General features: G+C 48.6%; 1 protein-coding gene across 6 annotated transcripts in view; it reads left to right on the forward strand.

Moving 5' to 3' along the window:
* AMOTL1 (angiomotin like 1) overlaps nt 1-18212 on the forward strand; it is a 75782-nt gene that overhangs the window by 19449 nt on the left and 38121 nt on the right. For 5 of the 6 annotated variants that reach the window (XM_032991056.2, XM_042793078.1, XM_042793082.1 and 2 more), the window contains 2 exons: nt 11141-11287; nt 13722-14610. In XM_032991056.2, coding sequence (XP_032846947.2) covers nt 11141-11287; nt 13722-14610 — 1036 coding nt within the window. Of the gene's footprint in view, nt 1-11140; nt 11288-13721; nt 14611-18212 lie in introns of those variants that run through there. The other variant, XM_042793081.1, reaches the window with a different exon arrangement.

The raw sequence follows: 18212 nt of genomic DNA on the forward strand, positions 1-18212 counted from the left end.
CAGCACACGCGGCTGCCCCCGGGCTGCGTGGAAGCCCTGCCCCGCGTGGGAGCGGCGGCGAGTTCGTGCTTCCCCCGCGCCGCTGCCCCGTTAGGGCCGAGCCGCCCAGCCTCGGCTACTCCATGTTTCTCCACCCTGAGCCCTCCCCAAGCACTTCTGCGAATTTTCTCCGCTCCGGAAAGGCAAAACCAGCCGGGTGCGGGAGCCCGGGGTGAGCACCGGCCCCGCTCACATCGGGGTGTTTGCCGTTTATTTTGAGGGCGCAGGCTGCCGGGCGGTGAGGGGACCCGCCGCCGGCTTTCCCCCGGGAGAACGCTCCGCGCTGGACCCGGCGCGGCCACTCGTGTTTCCGCAGCAGCGATCGCAGCGTCCCCGCGGGTCCCCCGGCCCCGCCAGCCGGAGGAGCGGGGAGGGCTCGGAGGGGCCCCCCGGGGTGGCGGCGGCACCCACCCCCGCCCCACCCACCCGCGGCCCCGCGGGGAACGGGGCGAGCGTGGCCGCGTCCCGCCGCCGGGTGCGTGGGGAGGGCAGGGCCGGCGGGCAGGGTGAAATGCGGTAAGGGCCTCCCACGCCGGGAGAGCGTTTTCTCACGTTGTTGTTGTAGGGGGATGGTGAGAGGGAACTTTTATATTTAACCTTCTTACCCCTGCAGGGAGAACAAAGATAAACTCCTGTTTATAGAGGGGGGAAAAAAAAAAAAAAAAAAAAGGCATTGAAAGATGAGAAAAAAAAAACAAAACAACAACAAATCCTTGTGAATTTAGCTTGAATCCTCCTGCCAGGTTTTGTGATTCATAGTTTTAAATACAGGAAGGTTGGTGCTTGGTCTTTTTCCTCTTTCGATGGAAAGAGGTTTTTTTTTTTCTCTTTCCTGGTGCTGTGTGAATGTCCCGGGAGCGGCGAGCAGCTGCCTGCGGAGCTGCCGAGATCCCTCTGCTAAGGCGTCTGCAGGGCTCTTGTCTGGCATCCACTCAGCTGAGGTTTTCTCTCTTTTGTGTTTAAAAATAAGCTTAAAAAAGCTTTCTGAGAGAGAGGTGGCCGTGAAGATGAGGAGTCCCCTGATTTTTCCTGTGCACGGCTAACTGGCAGTGCCATTCCAGCTCACAGTTGTTCATGGAGATAATATTTTTATATATATATTTTAGATATATATAGAGAGGTATATTTTGAAAGTAGATATATATTTATATATATTTTATATATTTACATATGTGTAGATATATACGACTACATATATATTATATATAAAAATATAAATACATATATGTATTTATATTTTTATATGTATGTGTATATATATAAAAAAATATATATATTTATATATATGTAGTCATTGCCAATGGCCAGAAAAGCTCTTAAAAGGGTCCTATAAATACCTGATAAAGAAATGCCCGAGTTGTGAGGGCAGGGAATATCGGGTGGGTGAGTGCCCATAATAAAACCCTCTCCGGGGTTGTGCTGGGTGCACGCCGTGGCCCTGCGTGGAGCGCCACATCCTGCCCAGTCTTCTTCATCCCAGCCCCGACTGGAGCAGCAGCGTGAGTGGATGAATTCTTGGGGCTGTTTTTAGGTTGTTAAATAGGGCGGAACGTGCCCCCCAGGCTGTGTGGGGCAGGTGGGAGCCCCCTCATCACCTGCATGTCCATCCTCCTCTTCCTCTGTCCTGATGTCCATCGCTCCCCTTTGCTCTCTTCTGCCAGCATTTGGTGGGGGAGCTTTGCTTTCCCTTTCCCTTTGGAAAGCACTGGGCTGCTGGAACAGAGCAGCTTCAACCCGAACAAGCATGTGCTGCCTCTCCGAAGCCCCAGTGCCTGCAGGATCGGTAGTTGCTCTCACTTATTTTTAATTTCCATGGACGTGTGACACTGTGGACAAGTGCAGGGGCAGTTCCTGGGTTTCTGGCCCCGCGCAGCGATCCGGACCAAACCCTCTGCCCATCAGCATCCTGGATGGGGGACTGCTGCACGGAGACAGCTCCGGTGCTCCTCAGAGGAGCCCCTCTGCGAGGAAACGCCGGCACAGAGCTAAAGGCGTTGCATTTCTCCAGCAAAGAGACACTGAAGGGGGTTTGTAGGGATCCTGGCAGCAGCCCCGGGGGCAGGGGGATGTGTGCGGGGCTGCCCAGGGAGTCAGGCTCAGCCAGACTCTCAGGATGCACACGGTGGTTTCAGAATGACGTGGAGATGCTACTGCTGATTGTTGCAGCTTTCCCTCGAGAAACAAATGTCTGATGGTCCCCGGTGCCATTTTCTTTAATGCTGATAGATGTATAACTCACTTTGAAGACCAGATCTGGTATAAATGTTATTCGGTGCTAAGGTGGCAGTACGTGCCTTGAGCAGCCTCCTTGTCCTGGAAACCATTAGGAGGATGGCTGCATACTCGGGTTTTCACACAGAGGCTATCTGCTAATGTAATAGTCCCAGTGGAAACTTTAGTGCTCGGGAATATTTTGTGGATTTGGGAAAAATCCCAAGAGGACTTTTGGTTTCATACACCAATTGCTTTTTGGCAGCTTTGAGATAGATGTAATCTGGTTCCCATTTGTGTCCTGAATTTTTAAAATGGAACAGCCTGCCTTCGGCTCAGGGCAGAGGTAGAAATGGATGGAAGTAGATAGAAAATAATAGCAGTAACAACAGGAACAATATCACCTCTATAAAAAAATTGTTAGGGCAACTTTTCTATTGAAATGTTGCATTTAGGAAGTGTGCCTATTCTTTTTTTGGTCCTTTAAATGACTTTTTCAGTAGATGGGATATTGCTGTGGGTGTAAATCTGGAGTAAATCTGCAGAAGGTGTTGAAATCCCTTCAGATTTGGACCAGCACATGAGAGCAGAGGTTTGCCCCACAGTAAGGTGTATCCCATGTGTGGCAGCAGATCCCGCAGCATTTGCTGGCTCTTGGTGGCCTTGCCCAGCCCCGGCGTGTCCCGCCGTGGTGTGTGGCTGTGCTTTTCCCCATGCACATCTCTACCATGTCTTGAAGTTGTAGCAGATCCTTCTTGTGTGAGCCAGGTGATGATGGCCAGCTCACGTCGAGGCAGCGCCTTTCGAGGAGCAGGGTGATGTATTGGGGGATGCCACATCTCAGGAAAACATGGCACGGGATTAAATAATTGAGCAATATTTGGGATTATCCACTCTGACCATATTGGTTAGCACGAATACAAATGTGCTCTAGACAACAGTAGCTCCAGTGATCAAGGCTCAGGCTGGAAAATAATGACATTATTAATTTAATTTAATGAATAATTTAGCAAATGAAAATGCTTTTAGTGAAATTCAGTCTCCGTTTAAAACCTAAACCAACTGAAGCCATTACAAAACTCTTATTCCTCTGCCTTCCCTCCTCAATGTGTATGTTGTTAGTAGGTAGTTCAATGAAGTCCCTATGAGGCCGGGGGATGACACGCGTGTCCCCCAAGGTGCCTGGAGGGTGGGAGGCACCCGGGTGCCCCCAGGAACCTGGTCTTGGCTCCTGCATCCCGCAAAGGTGGGGAGGCACTTCTTGGGGGACTCCCCCCTGGCATGACTACCTGGGGTGGGCAGGGCATCTCTGCCAGTGACATGTCCTATCCCCTGGGACATGTTCTCCTGTCTGTGACCTGCATTGTTTTGGGGCTGTTTTCAAGGCAATGATTACACACTGTCTGCTGTTACTGTGATTTTCCCTGTTCTAAATCTGAGCTCAGCCATCTGGGAGCAGGAACTGAAGGTAATTATCTTGTTAGCACTTCTATGTATAATACCTTTATTAAATTTCTGCATTTTAAAAGTGGCTGAATATAAATTGCATGTAATGATTTAATAACGGAAGGCTCATAATTTTAATATATATTCAGGAGGGAAGAAGGTTTAATTTCTTTTTCCTTTAGACATCACACTTAAGAATAATGCAAATGCTTCACTCAGTGTAGGGTTATCAGGAGCAATTCTTCACACGGATCAAATGAAGAACTCTGGATCCTTAGCTTGTGGTTTGTTGCCTGTGTTAAAAAAAATGGAAAAGGTCTAGAAATCCAAAGATCTATACGATAGAGTTCAATGCCCGCATTTTCAGCTAGAGAGTACTGTACAGTCTTTGTACTATTTTTGTTCTGTCCTTATCCCAGGCTCCTTTGTACACTGCAAGTTTGTGGAAATGACTCAGGGAGAAAGCTATTTAACCTAAAGGACACCACTGGCAAAAAAAAATAGATAAAGAGCCATGTCAGTGACTGCAAGTGGGAACCAAGAAGAGGATCCTGAAAACTCCTCCAAATGGGGCAGAAAAAAAAATCCTCTTCTTCAGATGCTGTTTATTCAGTTCAAGAAGGGAATTTTATAATATGGCTCGTCAAAGTAATGAGGAACTAGACTGAACGATCCACAGTCCTAGGTCCTATTTCACTTCTGGTTAATTAATGGAAGGGCTTAAATATCCAAGTGACACAGATCATGCCAGTGCTTTTTTGTAACATGATCGTTTTTAAAGGCAGTAAGTACAGTTAATCATAGCTTAAACTCCTGCTTTGCAAGTGTCTTGTCTGTATGTTGTAGCTGGTTGATTTATGATTTTTTTTTTTTTTTTTTCCCCCAGTGGAAAAGAAAAATCCTTTCCCTAAGAATCTGTGTGATGAATTTTTATCTTGGAGTTTTTTTATGGCTTGGAAATCAGAATTTACGGCATAGTGAAAATGTCTGCAGACTCTTTGCTGTGCTGACAAGCGGCACGGTTGTAGCAGAAATGTTATCTCACTTGTGAGCTCCAAGTCAGCCTTTGTACTTCACTGTTTTGTGGAGAGTTTCTTCCCTTACTTTCAGGTCTGAATAATACTTACCCTTTTATTTCAAAGCAGCAATGCTGATAGGAGTCGTCATCCTGCCACTGGTGCTTTGATCAAAGTAAAAATTTCAATTATTGATTCAATTCTCTGAATAAATTTAGTCTGGCTGCATATTGTAGGCTCACTGTTATAGCTGCAGAGGCAAATGTATAGCTCATGATATATAGAGGCCTTTTAAAATGCACGTATTTCTGCAAAGCCTTGCGCAGCCACCTAAGGAATGCGCATCCCTTCCCCTGTCAGGTTGATGCCTGGGTAACTGCTTGGTGGCTGGAGCTGCAATGGAGATACTCTGCCTGCATCCTGCCTTTTCACCTGGGAAGGGGGGAAAAAAAAGCAGCGAGTTATTCTAAAATTATAAAACCTATAACCATCCGGGATGAAAGAGCTGTGACGGGCACCGTTTGCCCTCACACGCCTCTGCACCTGATTTCCTTTGGGAAGGCGCGGGCATTCGTGGGGGATCTCCTGGGAAGGCAGGCTTGGCTCTGCTCTTTTCAGTATCCTTCTGATCTCGTGCCAGGTGTGGGAGCCGCTTTCAAGGCACCTTTGCTTTGCTTTGCTCGTAGCGTTTTTGCTTGTCCGCTTTGTTTGCTGAGGGGAAGCGTATATGAAAATAAGCACGTGAGGCAGAAGTTTCACAGAAAGTGTTCATCCTTATAGGCAGTTAAATTTGGATGTGTTAGCATGATTCCTTGGGAGAGATGGGATTTGGCTGCCTCTATTGTCTTTTCTCATTAATCTTGCTAGTGCTTTCTTGGACAAGGTACTTTTTGGAAAGTGAAGTGACGGTACCTGATCTGGGAGACTCCAGGAGCTCTTCTCAAGCAAGGGAATAGCACAATGTGGATCCTGGAGCCAGTACAGAGATAAGCATTTCTTTCCCCAGAGCAGGGAGCTACGGTGGGGGGGCTTGGTCTAGTGAACCCTGCCAGGCACAGGGGTGAGGCTTCTCCCAGCTCAGGTGTGGTAGATCTCTGGCTTTCATGTGGGAAACAAGAGGTGCTGCTTGTTCACATCTGGTGTGTGTTATGTGGTTTGGATCTCTGTCCTGCAAGATATCGCTCTGCTCCCATGAAAATAATATTAGAGATGCTTGTTCAGTCCTTGTAGGGCTTGGGAGCCCTGGCAGCGGATGCGAGGTTCCCAAGCAGAATTACGGGGTGCGGGAGTGAGTCAGCCACCCCAGAAGTGAGCTAGAAAACCTGCTCATCAACTGGGGAGCTGCTGATAGGGAAACAATCAACAACAGTGTGTCTGAGCCCCTGCTCTTTGTCAGAGCTGGGTTTGCAAAGGAGTCCCAGTGCCACCGGAGGAGAGCTGCCAGCAGTACCAAGAGCATCCTTTGCATCGCTCTTGGAAGTGGTGTCTCCTTTTTGTAGGTCAACCAAAAAACAGGACACGTAAGTTAATTTTTTCTGAGCTGAAGGAAACTCAAATCTGCCTCCTAGGCTTGGGAGAGCAGCACGGCTGTGTGGCTGGGGTACAGTGATCACCCCCTCTCAAAACTAGGCTGATGCTTAGGAGAGAAAGTAAGGTTCACGTGCCAGGATGCACATGAAGGGGTGTTCAGCCTCGATGAAGGGTCCCTGCAACGTGTTAGAGGTACTGATGGGTCCACCCTGAGGAATTCATGGCACAGCTTTTGGGCAGCCCCTGGAACCCTTGAGCTCTTCAACCATCCTTTTGTTATTTCCCTTAAATAATTATTTTCCTTTCTTGTTGACCTGAGATTTTTATGCAGTGACAGGGCATAGAAAATAGTTTAAATGTGGAATAAGGTATTTATACTCCTTTCTGGCTTGGCTATGAGACAGAACGACAGATGTAGGCTTGGAAGCGATGTAATTTTTGTTCTGTCATTTTTGGACCTCCCTTAAAAACCACAGCAGAGTTTATAAGAAAGTGTAAAGCCCCCTTACTTACTTTTTAATTTCAGATGATTGCTTTGGATGGCTTTTGAAATGCCTTGGTCTCTTTTAAACTGCTTCATCAGTAGGGTACAAATTGGAAGAGGACTTTTTGGAGGACAACTCTGTCTTTTTGTTTGGCTGGACGGCTCTTGGGTGGCAGAGGAGGAGCCGCACCTGCTGGCAGCGTGGGCTGTGCCTCAGGCAGCCAAAGAGCGGTACCCAGGTGGGCAGCGGGGTGTGATGCAGGAACTCATCACCTGGGCTCTGCCTCGAGGTGCTGCCTCTAAATAGCAGCAAGGTGTCTTTGTACAACGGGCAGTTTTTTGGTGTTTTACTGACGATGAGAGCAGGAAAACCAGCTTCTCCAACTATTTTTGTGAGGAGGAAATTTGCTTCTTGGGGATGCTGTTATTGCTCTAAAAACACGGCTTTCCTGTAATGTCGCAGCAATGAGCTTCCTATGAGGTTTTTCTTTAGATCCTTTTCAAAACCAGACTGAAACCACATCAGAAGCAGGAAATATTTAAGTGTTGCTCCTCTGTCTCTGAGTCCTTGCTGACCGTCTGGTGTTAATCTTAGCAAATGATTCACCAAAAGAGTTCTGAATCTTCAAATGAACTGCACTGCTGTGTAGTAACCCTGTAACCCTCCAGGATAATATGTTTGCTTCTGTACGGTGTAACACATGTTTGTTGTAAAAAAAAAAAAAAAAAAAAAAAAAAAAAGGAAAACAAATGAATTGGTGTCAGACAATCACTTAGATGTGGGAGAGTCGGTAGAGATGCAGAAATGAAGGCCTGGAGCAGCTGCCCAATTCAACAAGGACTTAGTTGGGCCAGAAATGTGGCCCTGTCTTACAGGGTTGGCTGTGGGTGACACTAGGTAAATGGCCATTGAAGACGTGATGTCTGCGGACTGGGCAGTATTCTGGCATGCTGGGGCTGAGGGGGCTGGGCTGGCTTTGGGAGGGAGAGAGGAGAGGGCACAGCACAGCTGGCAGCTGCCTGCAGGCACCTACAGAGGTGATGGGGTCAGCTCTTGTCAGTGACAAAACATGGGGCAGCAGCCATGGTTTGTGGCTTAGGACTTTTGGGCTAGATGTGGGTAGAAAGCACTTCCCTGGGACAGACACATCCTTGGAGGGGTGATGATCTCCATCCTAGGTTGTTCTCAGCTGGCTCCTTACCTGTGGACCCTGGGCACCGCTGCTCTGGCATCAAGATTCAGTTACAGGGATGAAAATTTCTTTTTTGGTGAGCATCACAGAAGAATGGGGAGGTTTGGGGAAGGACCAAGTGCCTGAGCATTGGATGGGCACCTTGCATCCCAGCAGAGCTGGGTGTAGCAAACCTTTCCATCTGGAGAGGGGAGCTGGTATTTGGGATGCTCCAGTGACAGCAAGGGGGGAAAAGAAAAAAGGCTCGTGGCTTGCTCAGAATGGCTTGTGAAGCCTCACTGAGCTTTCGAGTGGTGCGTTGTTACCCATGATCTGGATTGTGGCCGCGCACCAAGCACTGATCTTTCGGCAACTGTTATCTGTTTTACACATAAACTGTCTTTCTGGGCCAGTTACATATGACATTTATTAAAACGTGCTGTGAATGAACATAAAATATCGTTACATCATTTTTAACATCATAAAACTTCATTGTATCATTTTAGGATGATAAAACATCAACATGGGTACAGCAAAGTGCAGTGGTTTCTGCCCAGGTTGGAGCTACTTTTTGGACTCTGATATAACAGAGGTCAGAAACTGAGCAGTTTCAGATGCTGGCATTTACCAATCCTGACTTTAGTAGAATATTACTTTGCCACGGCCACCAAAAACAAGTGGTTAGGTGAGAATTTCTGCTCTTTTTACAGAAAAAACAAGTCTTAATTCTCCATTTTGCATCTTGGAAAATTTGAAACCATGACCCGAGGGTGCCTACAGACTCAAAATGCAGAAGGCAACTGTACAGTTTTACTAACAGTTTCTTTCTTTTAATTTCTGTTTGATGAGTGGTGAGGCTGAGCCAGTAGTTGATGGCTGTTCAGGTGACCTGTAATGCTTGAAGCTGCTCGCCTTCCTTGGGTGTATGGATTTTCTTTGTTTCACCCCAATCTACTTTTTATGCATAAAACAAACCCAAGCTCAAAATGCCCTTGTTTCATATGGGATTCCCAATTCCAAGGCAGGACTGTGTGTGCAGAGGAGCGGTGAAGGGTCTTTAATGCTATTCTGTACCACAATAGGGTAATAATGTTGGAAATTAGGGTTCTTGAGATTTTTCTTGGGTCTGTATTGTCATCAGCACAAATTCTAGACCAGTCTACCATGCTAATTTTCACAAACATGTTTAGTTATAGTCAAGTGAGCAATCTTTCCCTCTTGCTCTCTAAATATAGATAACTGCCATACACATTCATGTATAATATGAATGGCAGTGATGAATTCATTAACATTTTACAGAAATGCCTATTTTGTCTCCTCTGGGCACAGAAGAAAATAATATCTTCATGCCTGTAGAGAAGATAGGCTCAATCCTGACTCCTACTACCTCTCTACTGCCCTGTTCCATGCAGAGGCGTGGGGTTAGCAATGACCTGTACATAAGGAGGAGAGCAAAGCAACTTCCCAGTGTGATATATGCCAGTGAGCATGCAGTTAGCTGAGTGCAAACCAAGAAGTTGGGATTAGTAAATCCAGATCATCTGTGGCCTGTGGTTTTTCCCGCAGTGCAAGGTGCTGCAGGTCTCTATGCTCGTGGGTTTCCTTCCCCACTGTGATGGATGGATGCCTTGCTGGTGTCACTTCAAGCTCTCCACCTACTGCTCAGGCAAGTCCCTCGGCAGTGGCCGGTGCTGGAGGTCGATAGTCATTTCCATAGTCTAAAACCTATGGCAACTGGTGGTGTAAGTGGAGAGTGATTCTGCTGTGTCCCCGTTGCACCAAGGTACTCTGGGCCAGGCGATGCTCACCTCCAAGGTTTTGGACCTCAAAGACCTTTCTGTTTACAAGAATGAGGTAGTGCTCAGAAAATTAAGTAGGAAGTAGAAAATAATAGAACCATAGAACAGCCCAGGTTGGAAGGGACCTTAAATGATCATCCAACCTTTGGTAGGAAGGAGAGCCTAGGTGAGATTATCTAGCACCCTGTCCAATGGCATCTGGAAAACCTCCAGTGACAGGGACTCTGCCGTGTCCCTGGGGACATTGTTCTAGTGAATGATTGCTTTCACTGTAAAAAAAAAGTCTTTCTTATGTCAAAATAAAACCTCTCTTAGTGCAACTTGTACCTGTTGCCCCTTGTCTTCTCCTTGTAGCTCCTTGTGAAGAGAGAGCCTCTGTCCTCTTTGTAGCCATCCTCTAAGTACCGGAACACTGTGATGAAGTACCCCCCTTGGTCTTCTCCAGGGAGAAAAGACCCAACTCTTTCAGCATTTCCTCATAGGGCAGGTTCTACAGCCCTTTGATCATCTTCATGGCCCTCCTTTCGACCTTGTCCAGTCTGTCTGTGTCTTTCATGAATTGTGGGGTCATGACAATGTCATTCCTGTCTTGAATTGTGGGGTCAAGCCAATGTCATTCTGGCTTAACACTGCTGTGGTTCATTTCGTGTGAGCTTGTTAAAACAAGCATTGCTGGAGAAAGCCACCCTGAGAGCAGATTTAGGATGAGCCTTGTTGCTTGCCAGGAGAGATTGTTCTTGCTCACTTACTGTGAAAGGGACTGGAGGACTAGTCCAGCTGTCGATGTCTGTGGGATGCCGGAGCTTGGGCATGCAGCTCCTGTGCAGTCGATCTGCCAGACACGTTCCCATGACCCTCCAGCTACATCCTCTCCTTACCATATTAAGAACATCTGGACAAAGTGATTTGTAAACTCTCTCCCTTGATAGCGTTGGCTATATTTTATGTCTTGGCAATTTTCTGTATTGCTGAACTGTTATTCATGAATAGATTTTGTGGTAAAGCCTTTGCCAGACTTTAGCCATAGTGAAAGTGTGGCTGGGCCCTCACCTATCCTACTTTCCTTCTTTTTGCCCACTCCTTCCTTCAGTTTTACACTGGCTGTGTTGGCTTCATATTGTGGGGCCATGCCTTGATTTGATGAGCTTGTCACTTATTACTGTTAGCTCTTATAAGCCTTGCTTTGTACCTGCACTGGGGACACTGAAGGCTAGGCTGGGTTGGTGCATGAAACAGCACTGATGACTTGGTGGCTGTCTGCTGTTCCTCAGACCTAATGTGTTATTTGGGTGGTGAGGACAGAAGAGGTGATTTGCTCAGTGGCATCAGCAGGGTTTCTCAGGCACCTAGCCATGCTCAAGAAAGATTTTTTGGACTTCTATCATAAGTCATGGCTTTATATTTTATCACTCAGGCAGTTTCTTTTCTTGTTCTTTCTTACAGGCTCCACATCTGTTTGTTACAAGCCTACCAGTCCAGTCCAGGTACTTGAAGATACTGGCTTTCTTTACCAAGATCACCAGTTGTTTGCTGGCAGGCATGAAGTGTCTCCACTAACAGCTGAAGCGATCAGTGCCAAAGAAAAAGCTGGTAAGTGTGTGGTCACACTTCTCTGTGAACCCGCTGCATTTACTTCCAGGTTTTTCCCCAGGCATAAATTGAGAGTTTAGACAACTTACAGAGTTGAAGGCCAGCTTCTCATCCTCGGTAGAGCCAAAGGGGAGTTACCTTTGACTTGAGTGTTATGACTCACCATAATTTGTCACCTGTCCTTGTGGAGGATGCAGCGTTTTTGCTTGTCCTTCAGCACATGGCTGCTCTTCACTGCACAGCTGGACCAAGGTCTGTAGCTTTTTACTGATGCAACAGGACCGCAGGCACCTGGTCAAAGGCTCACTGTGGTCAATCCTTTCGGATCTCAAAAATAGGCAATTAAAGTACATCTCCCAAATACAAGGATGCTAACAGATGGCTAGTGTAGAGGTAGAAATCCTTCTGATGTATGATAAAGAGCTGCCGTGGCTGTGTGATGTTGGCTTTATCCACTTTTCTCAGGCTTATCTCAGGTGTAGTCTAAGAACCTAGACTGTGAGCTTCCCAGTGTGTTAGGGAGACTTTGACTGCATGCCTGAAAAAATGTCCAGTATGGTGAGGCTTCTGTGCATTGTGATAACAGTAAGAGTTTTCTGTAACTGCAGGAACATATAAAGTAGATGGATACTTGACTGTTGTGCAGACAGGTAGACGGAGATGTGTGTGTCTGTGCATCTTGCTGGCTCAAACACCAGCTCAGGAAGCTGACAGACCCTCTGAAAGCTGGTGGCCAGGCTGCAACCGCAGCTAGTCAGGCTGGCAGGCAGATAACGTTGTCTCAGGGAAAGCAGGAGAGGTGTATCTTGTCAGGCAGGTGTGGAGTGAAACAGCCTGGGAATCTCCTCCCTGCCTCGAGCCCCACAATCATCTTTAAGGCTTTGCTGCAGAAATGTTAGTGGAAATGATGATCTATTCTCATAGTTAAGAGTCAAAGGCTTTTCTTCCCCTCTGGCATCCGGGTTGTATATAAGTTATCCCACAGCACGTGCAGTAACTGATGAAATCCCAGGGAAATACCAGACCTCAAGAGAAAGTCTGCTTTTTAACTCCTTTCAAATGCCGAAAAACAAATGTAAGTCCTTCTGATGAACTCCTCTGAGAATTGGAAACAGCAGGAGAGAGAAAGTTGCCAAGAATGACCTCAAAAAACTGAACTGAAAACAGCACCTCCTTCTTACCTAGGGACATAGGAAGACTTTGTCCAGAGCTGCAGACTTATCCTCAATTTTGGTTGCACTGGAGTCTTCCAGGAGCATCTCTCTGGGCTCAGACACTGTTCAGACAGATGTCTTGCACCACTTTTGGGAAGGGTGTGGGAGGAGTGCTCAAGGAGAGAGGGATTCCAATCTCCCAGCCGTGGTTATATCCCGTTAGATGCTTAGCTCCAAGCAAGCTCCACTGCGTATATAGTGCAAAAAATTGCCTCTGAATTACTTCAGTAGCCTGTGTTAGGGTTATGTAGCTAATCTGTCTGTGCTCTTCTTAAAATGCTAGCGTTAAATCTATGACCACAACACCTTCCTTCACCCAGCAAAACTACAATAGTTAGTATTCACTCCCCTAGAAATAGTGTTACTGCTGAGAAGGGAAGTTGCAGTTTCAGGAGAAGATGCCAGAGCACAGAGAATTCTTTAATTACACTTTTAGGACCCTTTTATTTTCAGTGTCATTTCAGAGTTTTTCTGTGACACATTCTGCATTTTACTTTGTCATGGCAGGTAGTGCATTTAAGAGGGGATTTGACTCACCTGACTTTGTCCATCAAAAATGCAGCATTTCATTTAGTATTGCCATACAGGCTGCCTCTGTGAGCTGCTCCAGGCCTCTCCAGGGGAGAGATTAAACACTGGAAGAGGCTGCCTGAAGAGATGGTCATTTCCCCAAGCCTGTCAGTGTTTGAGGTGTTTGGACAATGCTCTTAATAACATGCTTTTTTAACTTTTGGTCAGCCCTGAAGTGGTCAGGCAGTTGGACTAGATGATCACTGTAGGTTCCTTCTGGTGGAAATATTTGGTTCTATTCAATTAGATTCGTTTTGATTCATATTTTAGAAAAGACCAGATTTCCCTGTGACATCTCCTGTCCATTCAGTTGGGAGGGTTTCAGAGCTGTGGGTATTGGGCGCATGGAGTATTATGGAGGGGAGGGCCTGGGGGTGGGGATGGGAATATCTTTTTAGGGGTCACTGCAAACAGAATTAGGGATGATCCGGGGTGGGGGGATGAGCAGGGAGTGGTGCCCTGCTTCCTTCGGTGGCTTCCAGCCATGTCCCCTCTGCTCCCAGGGGGATCTTGGCAGGGCACTGCCCCTGGGGCGCATCCTGGGTGCGGGGTCACAGCTGTGGGGTGTAGGCGGGGAAAGAAGGTGGTGGTGGTGGGGGGATCAGACCTCCCAGGCTTCGGAGCTAATGGCTGCCTCTCTCCCTGCCCAGCCGAGGAGGCCCTCTGCACCCTGCGCCCACCCAGCCTCCGCCGGGTCCCAGAGGCGGAGATGCGAGGGGCAGAGGAGGTGGCAGCCGGCACCGTCCTGCAGCGCCTGATCCAGGAGCGGCTGAGGTATGGAAACCCCAGCGAGAACATGAACCTGCTGGCCATACAGCACCAGGCGACGGGCAGCGCCGGCCCCTCCAACAGCACTGCCAGCACTCTCTCTTCCGCAGAAAACCTCGCGCCCGAAGACCCCCCAATGGTCCAGCCATCGGGGCGGCAGGAACCGCAGGGGCAGGAGCACCAGGGGGACGGTGCTGCGATGGAGAAGCAGCCCCGGGCCCCGCAGCCCCCGCATGGCACCGAGGAGCTCCCCACCTACGAGGAGGCCAAGGCCCAGTCTCAGTTTTTCCGAGGCCAGCCGCCGCCGCCAGCCGTTGCTGCTGCCGCCCCGGGTTTTTATGGCGCGTCCGGCCAGAAGTCCAGGACGGAGGGGAGGCCGACGGTGAACCGGGCCAACAGTGGGCAGGCGCATAAGGACGAGGCGCTGAAGGAGCTGAAGCAGGGCCACGTCCGCTCGCTGAGCGAGAGGATCATGCAGCTCTCGCTGGAGAGGAACGGGGCCAAGCAGCACCCCCCGGCCCCCGGGGGCGGGAAGGGCTTCAAGGCGGCCCCGCCGCCCAGCAAGGCCACGGACCCGCGGGGCCCGCCACCCGAGTACCCCTACAAAGGCAAGGCGGCGGCCCCCGGCAGCAAGGCGCAGGAGCACGGGCTCTTCTACGGCGAGCAGCCAGTGCAGGATGTCCTCAAGGCCTCCTACGCCGCCCCCCAGCCCGCCCGGGCAGAGGTGGCCCTCGTCCGCTACCAGCCACCCCCGGAATACGGGGTCAGCAGGTAATGGCTGTCCGGGGGGGGGTGGGTCTGTCGGAGGGGCCTGATCCTGCCCTCTCTGGAGGAGCCATCTTCTGCGGGGCTTGGGCCTTGCATAGACATGACCCCTGCGGGCTTCAGCTGCTGGCACGTGGTGGGGACATCACACCCCCATGGCTGGGCCGGCGCGGGGTGGCCGGTGGAGGCACCTGCATCTCCAAGGGGGCTATAGAAAGCCTGTACGCTGCTTATGCCCTACTTAAATCTTCCCAACAGAGCTCGCATGGAGCTTTCACAGTACCGGGCCCCTCGTTCTGGGCCTCCCCACAAGCACGGGTTTATTCCAAGCGCATTAAAAATAATCCGGAGCATTTACTCATTGCGAGCTGATTCCTGTGAGCGGCACGGGTTCTGCCCAGTGCCCAGGCAGGTTTGCTGCCTTCAGAGGTGAGCCTGTGCGTTGAGGGCTCCCTTTTCCTTGCTGAACCTAAATACAAGTGTTTCTCTGTCTCATCCCTGTCTCTTTGACTGCCTGGACACTATTTTGCTGGATTTGGAAGGCTGGTAATGTCTGGTGTGATTGTGTGTGGTTTTCATGTTGCAAGCTGCCTCATTAGGTCTGACCCCAGAATCCCCAAAGGTTTTGTCAGCATCAACTTAAGTTGCATGCTCTTATTTTGCCACAGGGCAGGCACAAAGAAAAGATGGCACAGATGACCTGGCTCTTCCTTTCTGAAATGCGTCAGACATGAAACCAGGGGATAAATACTCTGCTTTTCTGTGTTTGCAAAAGTGACGGGTTTTGTGTCAAGACAGGGAAGAACTTGGAGCGTGGATTTGATGAATGTTGCAAGGCAGTTGTGACAAGTGGAGGGCCCACGCTGAGTGCCTCTGGCCTTCCTCCAGCTACACATGTGTTTTGATTACCAGCCTACCACTGTGCAGAGTTTGTGCAATTTTTTTTTCAGAGCGAGATGATACTTTTAAGAGCTCAGCAAAAATCTCTGTTTATGCTAAGAAACTGCTATACGAATTCAAGGCCAACAGGGTCGAGCTGAGGCTATGCTCTGCCACAGCCATTCACCGTGCTAACAAACATCTCCAGCACCAAGGAGATTCATCCCCACAGAAAAGGAGCTGGTTTGGGGTTTTTTATTACTCTTGGAAAATGCTGATTCAATACCCACAGAGTCTGTTCTGCTGAGTCCATGTAAGTGAGCGGACCTGGGCGCTGCATGCACTGCTGCAGCTAACTGGGAACAGCACTGTTGTCGAATGGGAAACCCTTTGGGACCAGTTTCAAAACCTTGTCCAGGTACCTGATCAGCAAAGTTAATGCTGAGAAACCCCTTGATTTCAGTGCAGTTTTTCTACACTGGCAGCACAGGCCAGCCCCCCAGCCTTATCCCAAGATGCTGCTGGATCACCCCAGCAGCTGTGGAGAGAAACCCCCTGGCTTGTGATGGTGCTTACTGCTCATTCCCAATAAGGCAGCATCCCAAATCACACTGCAGAGGGGATGCCTGCTACCACTGCGTGCTGTTTCCTTTGCGTGACACTGGAGAAATGTCCCTTCTGGCAGGTTAAAGGGCACCAGAAGGATGTGTTGAGCAGCGTGGCAGAGCAGAGCTGCTGCAGTTTGCAGACTTACTAAAAAATCTTGGGTAGTGTCTTTGTTGCAGCTCAGCAAGGGTCCAAATACTTCTTGGTCTGCGTATATTCCTGCTGACTACTCCAGCGTATGTTTCCAGGGTTAGGTTAGGAGGTTGGGGTGTTTCACCAAAAATAGGTTTGGTCTAAGGTGTATGGTATCTCTTGTGCTTTCTTTACGGCTGTTCCAGGTTCTGGTGTGCAGACGGATTTTCAGGTCCTCCTTGGCTTCTTTCACATGGTGCCTGGATTTTGGGGGATGTTTCCTGCCTGTCCCCACTGGCTACATTTTAGGTGGTCATTAGCACTAGCAGGGCAATTCCTCACTTGCAGACTGTATCTTGTGCTGTTGCTTTGCACAGAGCCAGCAGCTGAGGGGACATTTGGCTGTGCAGATGTCAACAAGCAGTGGTCATCATCCTCATCTTGGGCTTTTTTTCTGTGATATTTTTCCATACAGGAATACCTTTCATTTTGCTTGGGCACGCTGAAATGTTCACTGTTGGCATTACCCAGACTTGTTCTTGACTAGTATGAACTGGTTTGGTTTCTTCTCGTGTGCCATATCCCAGCTTATAACTGGCTCCATGGGCTGCAGGATCCCTTTATGGCCCTGTTACCTGGGAGATTTGGGTGACAAAAGCCTTCAGGAAGTGACAGTAATCCCAGAGTGCTTATCGCTTGCCATTTCTCTGTCTGCAGCAGCTGTGCTCCAGTGCATCCCTGTGTGCATCCTGGACTGCGCCGTAGGATGGGCTTGTTCAGGTCTGGAATGAGCATGGTTAAAATGCAGTTTCACAAAATGGCCTCTGCCACAAATATTCCTCTCTGTGGAGAGGGTTAAGGTAGGTTTCCTGTCTGGGGACAGCAGCCCCATCTCTGCTAGAGGACTTGTCTGGGCAGCAGCCCCAGAGCACTGCTGGAGGAGAGCTGGGGGCTGTGTTACACTGCTGGATTGCTCCCAAGTGCAAACCTTCCCGTGCCTCTGTTCTTGCTCACTGCTTCCCTCAACCTCTACCTGGGCTCTGGGGAGGCTCACAGCCAGCCATCTGGCTGGAATTGAGGACCTTGATAAGAGATGTTGAGGTAAGTGACTACCTGGTTTCATGTAGTTAATAGAAGAGTAGGGTTTGGAGAGGCTGTTTTTTCTGTTAGAGGAGCAAGCAAGGTGAGAAACTCCAGCTTTCATCTTGTCAGGAGGGCCTGACAAAGAAGCTAGTGGAAACAAATCTTTCTTTGTGGTCATATGGGAATCTCATATATCCCAGAATGTCCTTCCTTCTGTCCTGGACGTATCTGTTCCCCAGCCTATCCATCCTGGCATCCTCTGGACAGGGACTGTGCAAAAGGCTTTTGCATTCCAGAAAAGAGAGGAGAAAAGCACAGAGCTGCATCAGTCTGGAGGAAGCACCCACAGATACCAGAGATGGAATAGACCTGTAGGGTCACTGATCCCCCATTCCCCCTCAGTCCTTCTGTGATGAGGGAAATGTGTCTGGAAACCCACAAATGCTGTCAGGGAGCTGTTGAAGGAGATGTGATAACTGCAGCTGCTGCTGAACTTGCTTTTTTGGTTTGGCTTTTTTTTTTTTTGCACATGATTGGTTTTAAAGGGAACATTGCCTTTATAATCACTGTGGTGAAATCTCACAACTTTACTGTAAATTTCAAGATACTTGATATTGTCCTGAAGACCTCCTGGTGTCATATGATGCTCAGCATTTATATAAATTAGGCTTAGTGACCTCTGCTTTAAGGACATCACAATTGTAGAGCAGAGCCTGAACCCTGAGGCTTAAAAGGCCAAAAAATCAGAAGGCAAATAAAAAGGAAATTATATTTGTTCCTGGTTTAAAATATCAGTATTTTTAAGCCAGTTGCGTGATGCTTGAGGCCCTGACTCACGACTTCTGAATGCTTTAAATTGGCCAAGTGTAATAATCTTTAGAAAACTTTTCCTTTCCTAGATGTGCAGC

The sequence above is a fragment of the Tyto alba genome, unplaced genomic scaffold (assembly GCF_018691265.1).
Source record: "Tyto alba isolate M040663 unplaced genomic scaffold, T.alba_DEE_v4.0 Super-Scaffold_2, whole genome shotgun sequence".
Classification (NCBI taxonomy): Eukaryota; Metazoa; Chordata; class Aves; order Strigiformes; family Tytonidae; genus Tyto; species Tyto alba.